Here is a 13136-nt window from a genome sequence, read left to right on the forward strand (position 1 = left end):
ATGTCCCTGTGAGCAAACACTATCCTTGCTCAGATTCTTCAAAGGCAGGGCTGCTGGTTGGGGCCCATTCCAGGGCTGTGTGATCCCAAATCATTATGTGCCTTGGCCTTTCCCACGTCCCCCCTGTGCACTTGGGTGTGCTCATCTGGTGGAGCCAGGAGCCAAGTCTCAGTGCCACCTGAAGCACTCATAGTGCACACCTGCTCACAGCAGGTGGCAGAAGCAGCTGCTGGAAGGTGACGGCACAGGTAGGACAGATGCCCTCTTAGCACCAGCATCTTCTTGGGCTTCATCCTACCCATCCCATGCCAAGCTGCCTTCTGTGGTCCACATTCAGGCAAGACCACACAGATGCTGCCCTCACCTGGCTGCAGCACCCTGGACCCAGTGAGGACAGCAAGGAGAACACTCTCCACTGTACCCCACCAAACCAGCCTGGATCCAGCCAGCCTGACCCTGCTCTCTATTGCTCTCAGGCCTCATGCCAGTCCCACTGGGCCCTGCTTCCCAACACCAGCTGGCTTCATTTTGTTAAGACACCGAGTCCTTTAACTTTTCCCTGCTTCCAATACCCTGCTCTGCTGTCCCCCACCTGACACTTCTGCCATCCTGTTCCCCAGGATGGGGCACCATTAGCATCTCTCCTTCAGCCCTGAGGCTGCTGGGAGATCTGTGCACCCTGTAGCCTCTACAGGGACTCCCATATCCATCCTTACCCTGCCTGCAGCAACTATCCTTCCTGACCTCTAGTCCATCTCTGGGGACCTTTGCACTCCACTTCCAGAAACACTCCTTCGTCTCACCCTTCAGGTCTCAGCTCACGGTGACATCCTCAGGATCACCACCCTCTAGAGGTCTCATCATGGTACCCTTTCATCATCACCCTCTGAAGTGATATTGAGTCACTTGTTCGCATGGTTCCGCAGGTCTGTGCCTGTACCAAGAGTACCAAGAGGGTTCCTGGGTCTGGCCCGCAGCAAGTGTCAGGGATTGGAAAGCCATCAGGCCTGGTCTCCAGCTCCCCTGGAGGGTGCCAGAGGGTGGGGACAGACCACCTGGTCTCCTCAGACCTGGCTTCCCCTTCCTCGGTCCAGTAGGTGGCAACTACAATCCACTGCACGCGCGGGGCTGGCTCCCAACCCCGAAGGACCGCTGCCTTGGCCAACCGCTGGCATCAGGGATCCTGAGTTCTCCGCCCGCAGGTTGCGGGGTCGCCACAGCTTCGCGCCGGCAGGCCGCTGGAGGCTGCTCTCCGGCCGCGCGCGCTGCCCTTCCCGGTCCTCCCCTCCCGCGACCTCCGGGTCTCACCGCGTGCCTGCGTTTGTTATTGTACGGGCGCCCGCAGCGAAGGCGGGTGCCGAGGCGCGCGGGTTCTGGCGCGTGCCCGTTGACGACGAGCCAGGCGCGCGCTGAGCGGGGGTGAGGGTGGGGGTGGGGCGGGGCTCAACATCCCAGGCGCCCCCTCCCGGCTCGCGATCCCGGATTGGTTCTGACTCCGGGAGCGCGCGAGGGCGCGGCGCTTAGGGCCGTGCTGGGGGCGCGCGCGGCGCCGCGAGCGGCCGCGGAGGAGCGCGGGGAGGAGCGCGGAGGAGGAGCGCGGGGAGGAGGGCGAGGGGAGGGAGGAGACACCCGCCCCGCTCCCTGCAAAGCGGCCTTATTTATCTGGGCACAGCCATAGCCTCCCCGGTGGGAGGCTCGGGCGGCCGATCCTCTCCCACCGGGGAGCTCCGCTCCGGGCGCGGCGGAGGGGGCCCGGCGGGGCGCGGGGCGCGGGGCGCGGCTGGGCTCTGCCCGCCAGTCCAGCACCTCGGCCACTTCCGAGCTCGCCGGCGCCCATGCTGGGCTCCCTATGACGCGAGGTCGCCGGGCGGACAGCGTGGCATGAGCCAGGAGCCCAGGCCAAGGTAAGGTGTGCGCGCGGGGCCAGGCTGCGAGGCGGGGAGGGGTCCAGGCCAAGCCACGGCTGTGGCCACAATGAGGAGGGGACAGCGTGGGGGCTTAGGACCTCACAGCCGCCGCCGTCGCCAGGAAAAGGCTTACGTAACGGCAGCCCCTTCCCCACTGCACCCCGCAGCCGCTGGGCCTTCAGCCCTACCAGGCCCTCCGTAGCACCTCGCCGCAGAAGCCCGCCTGATCAAGGCCCCCTCCCCAATGGCAACGCGGTCAGAGCTGTGGATCAGTGCTACTGGAGCCGCCAAGAGGAAGCTCCATGCCCCCGCCCCAGGACACAAAATTGCAGATCCCCAGCCCCCACGCTTCCTGGCTGGGTTTTGGACTCTGGGCCCCCTGCTCCAGTGTCCTTAGCCCCTGAGTCTAGTGACAGGTGTTCGATGTAATTAAACTCCAGGAGGAACCATGTGGGTATGTGGCCTGGGGGCTGGTCCCCTCCTGGATACCTTCCACTGACATGGACCTGTATGGAGCTGCCACCCATGATGTGGGGTGGCAGAAGGAGAAGAGGGAGTGGGCTGGCATGTCCCTGGTTTGGGAAGGCCTATTAGGCCTTAGCCAAGGCTGAAGAGCCTTAGATGGGAAACTGGGCACAGGGATCCCATGCCCTCCTGGAGGTTTGGGTGGGTGGGGAAGGCTTCCCACTCACCATCCCAGGAGAAGCCTGACTGTTAGAGCTTCAGAACCCATGGCCCAGCAGTCACTCCTCCGGCCCCTCCTGGCTCCGAGCAGGCAGATTGACCTCTGCAGGAGGACCAGATGGCAGATACCACTTCACCTGCCTCCCTCCCTCAGGCCCCTAGTCCATAGCCATGTTGTCTCTGGTCAGTAGGCAGCTCAAACCTCCATGGTGCTTACTGGACACAGGGCCCTCTCTCCCAGCCGCCCCTTCAATAAAATGCTGGACAGCAGCCTCAGAGCTGAAGGCCTGGGCTGGGCAGGGAGCCTGAAGCTTTGGGGCTGCCCAGGCCAGGGACTGGATGAGGAGCCATCAGGAAGGAAGGGACATTCAAAGCCCAGCTGTAAACGTGGGCAGTGCATGGGGATGCCAGGACTCAACTGGCATTGTTCCTATCACTTCCACTACCTTCTTCTCAACCACTGCTTACCTTGCGCCCAGCCTATCAGCTGAACACCCCACCACAGGGGATGTTCAGGGAGCAGGCCCACCCCTCCAGCCTACACCCACTTTCAAGGTACTGAACAAGTTCTATTCTCCACTGATGAGAGGAAAACAAGTCCCTAGGTAGGAGGGACCTAGGCCCAGGAAACCCTGAACTGCTGAGATGTAGGCACACCCCTACATTCCAGGGTGGAAGAGGGGCTATTCCTCTGGCATGCACTGACTGCTTGCAGAACCTGTCTCCTCCCCTGTGCTATGCCTCCAAGGCTGGTGCAGGGGGGAAGGTAGGGAGGGCAGCAATGGAAGCTCTAGAGGACTAGTGGATAGCCCAGAGCCTTCCCACCAGTAAGTAGTCCAGTAGGAACCAGTGGCTGCACCCACTGCAGAGGGTGCATGCAGACTATGTCTTTTAATTTGGCAAGCACCCAAAGCAGTAGGTACTAGGGGAACTATCCTAAGCCTTGGATGCTCATATTCTTTAGAGCAGGGGAGCCAGATGAGCCTGAATCCAAGGTCCACTCCTTAGCCCTGCATGACTGAGCTGCCCTGGACTTGATCACAGGGCCTCAGTATGCTGGAGCATCTACATAGGTCTGTCTCAAGGCCCATGTGCACCCTGGGCTAAAAGTCTTGTGCACTCCAGAAGCATCTCCAACTGAGGGTGGAAGGTGCTCCCCTCCCACCCTCAACTGGAGACACGTGCAGTGGCAGGGATGTGCCTGAGTCACGGGGTTGTCATGGAATGTGTCAGCCTGCACCGTGCCCCCAATCCCAACTACTGTGGTTGTCACCCTGGTCCATGGGGGCTGCCACTGCAGACAGCCTGATGTGAGTTTTTGGTTACCCATGCCTTGCCTAGCTCCCAGGTCCTCAGCAGGCAGAAGGAGCTGGTCAGTACAAGTTCTCTGGAAGTCACACCTCCCAGAATCCAAGACAGGTTATATCCTGACCTGGTGCTCAGAGATGGGGCTATCAGAGATGGGAGAAGAGTCCCCAAAACTGGGGGAGATAAGAGGCAAGGATGTTGGTGGGCATGCAGATTGCAGCCTCTGGAAAGAGAGCAAGAGGACAGTAGGAATCCTGCCGGGTGAGGCTCAGAGAGACCACTAGCCTGAATCCCAGCAGAACACAGAGAACCCCATGAAGCAGAAGAGGACAGAGCAAGGAGCCATGGATGTGCACCTATGCAGGGGCACTGGGGAGCAGATAGCCTAGAGGTCTTGGGTTAATCACAGCTTTCACAGCTTCTGAAAAATCGCCCTCTGAGCTTTGCTTTCCCAACCCCTGGTCAGGTGGTATGGGAAGAGCTCAGGCCAGCAATGGGAAAGAACTAGGCAGAATTTCCCTTGTCCCTCTCTCCTGGAGGCACCTGCCCTCTTCCCTAGGGTCAGGCCAGATTATGGGGGATGGACAGCCAGTGTCTTTATCCCCATAGCTCCAGAAGGGGGACTTAGCAGAAAAATAGATGCAAGGTGTCTTCTTTCCCCAGGTTCTGCGTATTCCAAGGCCTATCTTAAATCCCCAGGGTCTTGGGAGTCTTCCCAGCGACCACAGTACCAACTCAGTCCCAACCCCAGTGGCCTCCCTTCCCTATGAACACTGATCCCTATCACAACTGTGATTAAGTTCTTGATAGCCTGCCTCCCCTCTCAGTCAGCCTCCTGTTCTCCCTTGAGCCTCTCGGACCTCTGTACAGCCTTGCTAACTGGGCTGCCATTTCTCACCTATACGTGCTGTCTGTTCTCAAGAAGTCCCCAAGCCAGCAAAGAGGTGGATAGTGATGACAGCCCAGGAAGTGGGTGAGACCCTGGAGATGCCCAGTCACGGAGGCAGGAGTGGGGCTCACACCTGCAGCTGGAGTAGAGGAATGGGGGACTGGCTGGGCCAGGTGTGAGGGCTGGAGGGGAGGCTCTGAGGCCTACCTGGGTCTTAGGGCCCAATGACCTGGTAGGCAGAAGAGGTAGCTCCTTGTAGGGCTCCAATATGGCCATCTGTGAATCATAAAACTGCCCAGAGCTGGAGTCCTCTTGGGAGCCCGCAGTGCCCACTGCACTCCTTTAGCTCCTGATGTGACTCTGAGGAGAACAGAGTCCAGTCATCACTCCCCAGGAGCACCCTGATCTGACCCTGGCTTGGGCTCACAAGTTCAGGAGAATAACCACTGCTTCCCTTTCCCCCAGTAGCCCCTCCACAGCCTATTCCAACAGGGAACCTCCCCAGAATTCCACTCTTAACTGACCAGAACACACCAGGACTGCAGTTGTCATGCAAGCTTTGTTGACGTTTTCAAAGCCTCTCTTCCCAGGGTCAGCTCCTAAGGTGCTTGTCCCTAAGGAAGAACCAGCCCTGAACAGCCTGGCAGCTGTGCCTGCACTCCTAGCAGGAAGCTCCAGGCAAGCTCTCAGAGTCACCCTGTTGGAGAGCAGCTGCAGTGCCAAGGCAGGGGGAGAGGGCCTTGGTCACCATCCAGCAGAGTGGCAGGGACAGGCAGAGGGGCCCTTCTTAGAACCCTCCAGGGACCTCTTATCTAACTGGCAGGAAGGCCCCAGTCTCCCAACGTGAGCTCCGCCTTTTCCCAAGGCCTCAGCCCATGGACCCAGGTGTGGTGGAGGCTTCTAGGGCTGGGTTAGTCAGGCCAGGAATGTGAGCAGCCGGAGCCCCCATAGAAAGTGGGCACAAAGTTGGGGAGTGGTGCGCTGTGGTGCAGTTCCAAGCCAGGGCAGAAGGCCTTGGATGGGAGTGTGGGTTGAGGGTCAGTCAGAAGCCATCCTCAGCCTGTTCCTCCCTCCACAGACGCTCAGACCACCTTGTTTTCACTAGCTCTACCCTGAGGCCTGAAGGTAGGGATGGGACTTGAGCTCCTGCACATGTGAGCTCCCATGGAGGGACCGCAAGGAGTCCCGCAGATGCCCGGGGCACCCACGTGCGTCCCCCCAATTTGGGTGCTCCACGTGCACACCCGCGGCTGGGAGCATTTTCAGGCTAAATCCGCACAGCTCTTGGAATATTTCTTCCTTGGTGCCGCCTCCGCGCCTCCTCCGGATCCTAGCCGAGCAGGCCGCTTCTCCCCCCGCCCCCCTCCGCCTCTGGGGGCCCCTCCCTGGTGAGCTAGGTTTGCCAGGCTTTGGGTTTATCGGAACCTCCCCCTCAACCCCGTCCTCCTCTGTCAGCGGTGCGGTCGGCCGGCCTGGCCCCCGGGAGCATGCACGGCCGCTGTCCATGGTGCTACAGGCTGGGCGCTGAAACTGGTCCGCGGGAAAGGGTGGAGTCCGGGTGGGTGGGGCATTCTGGACGTGGAAACCAGGGCGCCCTGGGTCTAGGGAGCAGGGGGCCCATTCTGGGGACATGGCATATATTCAGCCGGGGGCTGCCTCTCCATTCTCTGTACAACTTCCAGAACGGCCTTGCTGGGGCAGGAGTGGAGGCGGTCGCGGGCCTCACCCTGGTCCTTAGGGGGTGCTGCTGTCCTACCGTGGTCCACATTTCCCTGTACTGACACCGGAGTAGCTCTGTGTTAGGCCTCCTCCACAACTGTGATGACACTGTGACTCACCAGCACCTCAAGTTCCTTATCTGAAAACTGGGGTACCAATAATGGCCACCCCCCCCCACCTCCCTCTGCCTCCCACGGTGGTTCCTGTTCTCTTGGAAACTGTGGGGGATAGACAGACAGCGTCCTCAGTCCTGCAGCTCTAGATGGAAGATGGCCAAAAGGGGGACAGGAACTGTTCTCTTCCTGAGGGTCTGCATATTGTATCCACCCCAAGCCTTGGGAAGTCCTTAGGATTCTTCTCAGACACTACTATGGTGGTTCTGTGAGACTTCTGTGAGGTGATGGCCCATCTTCATCAGGCAGGAGAAGAAGGGAGAACTGGAGCAGCTCCTGCCCTTCCTCTGAGACTGTGGGGCAAGAAGATGGGGACCTGCATGTAGGTTCCTGCTTGGTCCCGGGGTCACCTACAGACCCAAGAAGGTAGATCATGCATTGCTTTTGGTTCTGCCCTGAGGCCCAAAAGCTAACTCCAGGTCGCTGTCCAAGATTTACTGGGCACCATGCAGGGGTTGAAATGAGGAAATGGAGGCTCTGAAAAGGCCAGTGGCTAGCTGAGACCACAATTCAAAGTGGGGCCTGTTTGGGGTCCAGGGTATGGGACCTCAAGTGTGTACCAGTGAGACCTCTGGGTGTTCTGCTTCCTCAATGGATGTTGGATGGGGGTGAGCAGGAGCAGATGATGGCACTGTGAGTCTCACTGTTTCCTCCCACCATAGCTTTCTGTGCTGTGTCTTGTGCCACCCAGTTATAGCCCTGAGGGCCTGAGGAGGGGAGCTGGACTAGGTGTGGCCTTACTCTCATCCTGTGGGCAATGACCCTGGCCTGAGAAGAGTCTTCCTTGGGGCTCTCATCAGCCAGCTGTGGTCCAAACTTTGACTCCATCATTTAACTGATCATAGCCTCAGACAAGCAATTCACCTAACCTTGGCCTTGTCTTCCTCATCCATACAATGTATAGTCACCACAGCACTATCCTCATCAGCATAGGTGAAGAATTATAGAAAAAGCATGTGTTGGACTGGGATGTAGCTCAGTGGCACAATGTTAACCTTGCATTCCCAGAGCCCTGGGTTCGACCCCCAGTTCCAATAAATAAATAAATAGTGTGTCCAGGGCTCACCATGCTGGGGAAAGCAGCTTCTCTCTCTCTCTCTCTGGGCAGACCCTGAGGCTCAGAAGGGTACAAGAGGCCCTTCAGAGAGCTGTGCTGGCATCCTGTAGAGGTGGGTTGCCAGAGACTGCCCCAAACTCTATCCTCAGTTTCTCAGTCCCTGACCAGTAGAGTTAGGGTCCTGGTGATAGGCAGAGGAACACAGGTGAAGGGAGTGGTCAGGGACTTCATCTCTCCACCTCCATTCTCTCATGTGTGAAATGGGAATAAGCATCCAAGAGTACCATGAGCAGAGCAGGTTGAGTTAGTGCACACAGTAGGTGCTAAATGAGTACAGAGATCATTGCCTCCCCTTGCTGCACTCAACCAGGGAAGTACACACTTAGAGCTTGGTTCTAGGAGTACCATGGTGGGGGGCACCCAGGGATGGGAAGGAGCAGGCTTCCTCAGCCTTCCCAGAGACTATCAGACTCACTTGCCGCTCTTGGCCTGTCTGCAGAACATTCGAGGAAGATGTCGAGCCCCGGTATCAACGGCGACCCCAAACCTCCATGCTTGCCTCGAAATGGCCTGGTAAAGCTGCCGGGCCAGCCCAATGGCCTGGGAGCAGCCAGCATCACCAAGGGCACTCCTGCTGCCAAGAACCGTCCCTGCCAGCCACCGCCCCCACCCACCCTTCCACCTCCCAGCTTGGCCTCCCCGTTGTCCCGGGGCACACTTGCTGGGGGCCCCTGCCCCCTGGCAGGTGGACCAGCCTCAGCCTCGGTGCCTGGACCCCCAGCAGAGCGGCCGCCACTGGCCACAGATGAGAAGATCCTCAACGGCCTCTTCTGGTACTTCTCAGCATGTGAGAAGTGCGTGCTAGCCCAGGTGTGCAAGGCCTGGCGGCGTGTGCTCTACCAGCCCAAGTTCTGGGCAGGCCTCACACCTGTACTGCATGCCAAGGAGCTCTACAACGTGCTGCCTAGTGGTGAGAAGGAGTTCGTGAACCTGCAGGGCTTCGCTGCACGTGGCTTTGAGGGCTTCTGCCTGGTTGGGGTCTCTGACCTGGACATCTGTGAGTTCATCGACAACTATGCGCTCTCCAAGAAGGGGGTCAAGGCCATGAGCCTCAAGCGCTCCACCATCACGGATGCTGGCCTAGAGGTGTGCCCCCAAAGTGGTCCAGGTGGCAGGGACAGGCAGCAGAGCTGTATGGGTGTGGAAGGGTATGGAGCACAGAGGAAGCTTAGCACAACAGAGAACAAAGAAGCATATCATTGCCCTAAGGAGGAGCACTGCCAGGGGTCAGGGAGGACTGGCTACATAGTTTGTGGGACCTGATGCAAAGTGAAAATGTGGATGCTTATTCAGAGATGATTAAGAATCTCAAGATGAGCTAGGTGAGGTGGTGTATGCCTATAATCCCAGCAGCTCAAGAGGCTGAGGCAGGAGGATCACAAGTTCAAAGCCAGCCTCAGCAATTTAGTGAGGCCCCTAAGCAATTTTGCAAAACTTTGTCTTGAAATAAAAAATAGAAGGGGCTGGCTCAGTGGTTAAGTGCCCCTGGGTTTAATCCCTGGTACCAAAAAAAGAAAAAAAGAATTTCAAGGGGGCAACAGCAGAGCAATTAAGTATGAGACTGAGAAGGAAAGTCACTTTTCACTGGCCTTGGGTGGGTAGGATGCTGGAGGGAGGTGAAAGGTAGTTGAGGAAGGGTCTCCTATTAGCAAAGGTCAGAGGAGCAGTGAACAACCTGCCCAGTCCCCACTATCTGGACTATACCAACTGATCTGAGCACCTACTCTGGTAAAGCCATGGCTCCTGGGGCCCCTGTGCCATGCCCCTCTTTGGAATGTTGTTGAGGTGTTACACTATAAGTGCAGTCCTCAGAGTTCAACATACTTGCACAAGTCCACACCCAAGAGACTACTGCTTCCTGGCTCCCAGCAGCTCATTCCAACCCATCTCAGGCAATCCTCACCACACCCTGAGGGAGGAGCCTACTGGGGAGGGTTGGGGAGCAGAGCCAGGCATGGCCCTGACCTGTGCTGCCCACAGGTGATGCTGGAGCAGATGCAGGGCGTGGTGCGCCTGGAGCTGTCGGGCTGCAACGACTTCACTGAGGCAGGGCTGTGGTCCAGCCTCAGTGCGCGGATCACCTCGCTGAGCGTGAGCGACTGCATCAATGTGGCCGACGACGCCATCGCGGCCATCTCGCAGCTGCTGCCTAACCTGGCGGAGCTGAGCCTGCAGGCCTACCACGTGACGGACACGGCGCTGGCCTACTTCACGGCGCGGCAGGGTCACAGCACGCACACGCTGCGTCTGCTCTCTTGCTGGGAAATCACTAACCACGGCGTGGTCAACGTGGTGCACAGCCTGCCCAACCTCACAGCACTCAGTCTCTCAGGCTGTTCAAAGGTCACCGATGATGGTGTTGAGCTCGTAGCGGAGAACCTACGCAAGCTGCGCAGCCTCGACCTGTCGTGGTGCCCTCGCATCACAGACATGGCTCTAGAGTATGTAGCCTGCGACCTGCACCGCCTGGAGGAGCTTGTGCTGGACAGGTGCGCATGTCCCCGCACCCACTGCAGGGTCACCATGTACCAGAAGCCTAGAGTGGGTGGGTCTGAGTCCATGGGCTTCTGGTGTGGGTGAGGCTGCTGAGGGGACAGACAGTGACAGATTATGGTGTAGTGGGCAGCACCAGCGAGAGCAAAGTGCCAATAGTCGGGGGAACTACAGCAATGTTTGGTTGAACCCAAATCCTTCCCAGAAGCTAGTGCTAGGACGTGCGGGGGCGGGGTATTGAAGAGGGGTGGGCTACAGGATGGTGGGGCCATCATGGGTGAGGTGGGGGTTTGTGCTAGGGACAAGGTGGGGTAGGGGGTAGGGCGCAGCAGTTTAGGGGGCGGGTGAAGTGATTTGAAGGTGGGCAGTCCCCCTCTGGTGCCACCACAGGTGTGTACGCATCACGGACACTGGCCTCAGCTATTTGTCCACCATGTCATCCCTCCGCAGCCTCTACCTGCGATGGTGCTGCCAGGTACTGGACCTTCATGCCTTCTGTGATAGGGGGATAGGCGGGCGTGGTGGGGGGTGAGGGGAAAGCACCAGTCCAGCCTGCTTACCTTTTTCCGGCCCCACTCAGATCCCACAGGGGTCTAAGATCCATCTGTACCCATTAGCGAACCTAGACAGAACAGGTGGGGACCCCAGGGTCCTCAACAGCACTTCCCAGCCTCTGGCTGGTGGGAGGGGGGGCGTTGAGAAACCTCCATCTTGAACCCTGCCTCCAGCAACTCCTGAGGCTCCAGGTTCAGTTAACTTGCCCTCTCCCACTTTTGCCCAGGTGCAGGACTTCGGGCTGAAGCACCTCCTGGCTATGAGGAGTTTGCGTCTCTTGTCTCTGGCAGGTGAGACCCTCCCTCCCCTGCATGCCTCCCAGGCAGGGTCCACTACACTCATCTAGTCCTCCCTTGTGCGGATTCACACCTGACTTTGGCTGGCTGAGTTGCAGGTTCAAGTTAGGAGAGGGGCAAGCTGTAGTCCATCTCAGGCAACGCCGGGCTCCTCCCAGAGCCACTCGGCCGAAGGAGGCCCCTGCCACTCAGCAAGGACCTAAGAGCCCAGCATGGGCCTCTCCCACTCAGCTCAAGGCCCATCCACAGAGTGCTGGCCCGCGGGGTCCCAGTTTTCTGTCTGGCAAAGCTGAGCCCCACCATTGTTTCCACTGGTTTGATTCAGGCTGCCCACTGCTGACCACCACGGGGCTGTCGGGCTTGGTGCAGCTGCAGGAGCTGGAGGAGCTGGAGCTGACCAACTGCCCGGGAGCCACACCTGAGCTCTTCAAGTACTTCTCGCAGCACCTGCCCCGCTGCCTAGTCATCGAGTAGCGCTGGGCTCCCACCCAGGCCTTGGGAACCCGCCACACTCTGGGCGGGGCGAGGGGCTCTTCCAGGCCCCTCAGTGGACCTTGCCCAGCAGCCGCGTATGATCCCACGCGGGAGGCGGGACGAGTTGAGGACAGCCCCGCCCCGCGCCGCCCTCGGCCCCCTCCGCTCCTCTTTCTGTCCGCCCCGGGCAGGGGACGACCGGGCCAGCCCCACGCACGCACGCACACTCGGGGACTTTGTGCATGCCCCTCGTGCCCGCACTGCACGCCCGCCCTCCACCACGCCACAGCCGCCGCCATCACTCGCCCGCCCCGCTGCGGGGCTCGGTCCCTGGGGGGCACTCTGAGCCCACCCGCCCCCCTCCCCCGCCGCTGCCTTCCCTGCCACACCCCGCTCTCTGCCTCCCTGCTGTCCCCCATCCCGGGCAGGGCCCAGAGGATTGGGGGGCTGGGTCCCCCAGGACTTAGGGGCCCGGAAGAGCCTCAAGGACCTTCAACATCTTCCACTGCACGGCGCCTGGAGCCCTCTCTCTTAGGGGCGAGGGGACTCAGGCCACTGCCAAAGCCATGGCCCGATGAGGAGCCCAACTCCAAGCCCCTCCTCCTCCCCCATGCCTGCCCAACACAAGGGGCCTTTTTCCCTTACTGTTGAGTGGGCAGTCCCTGTTGGCTTCCCCTCCTACCCCCACCCCCCACCCCCAACCCCACCGCCGCCCACACTGGCCTTTTACAGATCCTTGGCCCCTGGCCCCTAGGATAGCATTGAGATGACTATGACCTTGGAATAGTCAACATTAGCCCAACCTAGTGCAGCCCACCTCAGTCCAGGAGCGGTACAGGCACCTAGAGAGACCCAAGTTGGAGTCATCCTTGGGGTTGTCAGGCTTGGGAGCAGTCTTGCCCAGCCACAGCCCTGCGCCAGTGGGGCTCAGGCCTGTCAGCACCGCGATTCATCCTGGGCAAGTTTGTGCAGAAGCGGGCCCAGACAAGGGGTCAGGATCAGCACTGACCAGCGACTCTGATCTTCCAGTGGCCAGCACACCATCCACACTCTGCAAGGAGGGAGGGCTCCATTCTAGCCCCACCCCATTTGCCCCTCCCCAGTTTCCCAAACCTCTGCCTGCCCAAATGGGCTCCAACCGTGTCCCGTGTCCTGTCTGATCCCAAGAAGTTTGGAAGTTCTGGGGGATGCTGGCACATCTTGACAATGCTGAGGAGGGGGCTGGGACCCCTTTCCATCCCAACCTTGATCCCCAGATTTAGCATCCACACCAATCTTGGGACACCCCTATTTGGTTGGAAGGGAGTAACCAGTTTCCAGAGAGCCAGAGAGTGAAAGAGCGAGAGAAAGAGAGCGAGTGAGAGAGAGAGATGCTGTTGAAGCAGAGAAACAGTTCAACAGCCCAAAGAGTTCCCTGCCCCCGAGTGCCGAGGAGGCTCCATGTGGAAGTGGTCAGGAGCCAGTTTCTTCAGGCCCTCCTCCCATAGCCCCCCCAGTAGGGAGGGGGCAGCTGTCCATTTG

General features: G+C 59.3%; 1 protein-coding gene across 1 annotated transcript; it reads left to right on the forward strand.

The window, feature by feature from the left end:
* The first annotated feature begins 1842 nt into the window (after window positions 1-1842).
* Fbxl16 (F-box and leucine rich repeat protein 16) lies at window positions 1843-11615 on the forward strand. Its single transcript, XM_027940972.2, has 6 exons — window positions 1843-1904; window positions 8237-8883; window positions 9778-10286; window positions 10681-10765; window positions 11072-11135; window positions 11467-11615. The coding sequence occupies exons 2-6, from the start codon at window positions 8251-8253 to the stop codon at window positions 11613-11615; spliced, it is 1440 nt and encodes a 479-aa protein (XP_027796773.1). The 5' UTR covers window positions 1843-1904; window positions 8237-8250.
* Window positions 11616-13136: the final 1521 nt, after the last annotated feature.

Source organism: Marmota flaviventris, chromosome 19 (genome assembly GCF_047511675.1).
Source record: "Marmota flaviventris isolate mMarFla1 chromosome 19, mMarFla1.hap1, whole genome shotgun sequence".
Classification (NCBI taxonomy): Eukaryota; Metazoa; Chordata; class Mammalia; order Rodentia; family Sciuridae; genus Marmota; species Marmota flaviventris.

Excerpts from the sequence above, each read along its gene's own strand:
- Fbxl16 (XM_027940972.2), top strand. The coding sequence starts at position 8,251 with ATGTCGAGCCCCGGTATCAACGGCGACCCCAAACCTCCATGCTTGCCT. Across the intron at positions 8,884-9,777 it reads TCACGGATGCTGGCCTAGAG|GTGATGCTGGAGCAGATGCA; the intron begins GTGTGCCCCCAA and ends TGCTGCCCACAG. Across the intron at positions 10,287-10,680 it reads GAGGAGCTTGTGCTGGACAG|GTGTGTACGCATCACGGACA; the intron begins GTGCGCATGTCC and ends GTGCCACCACAG.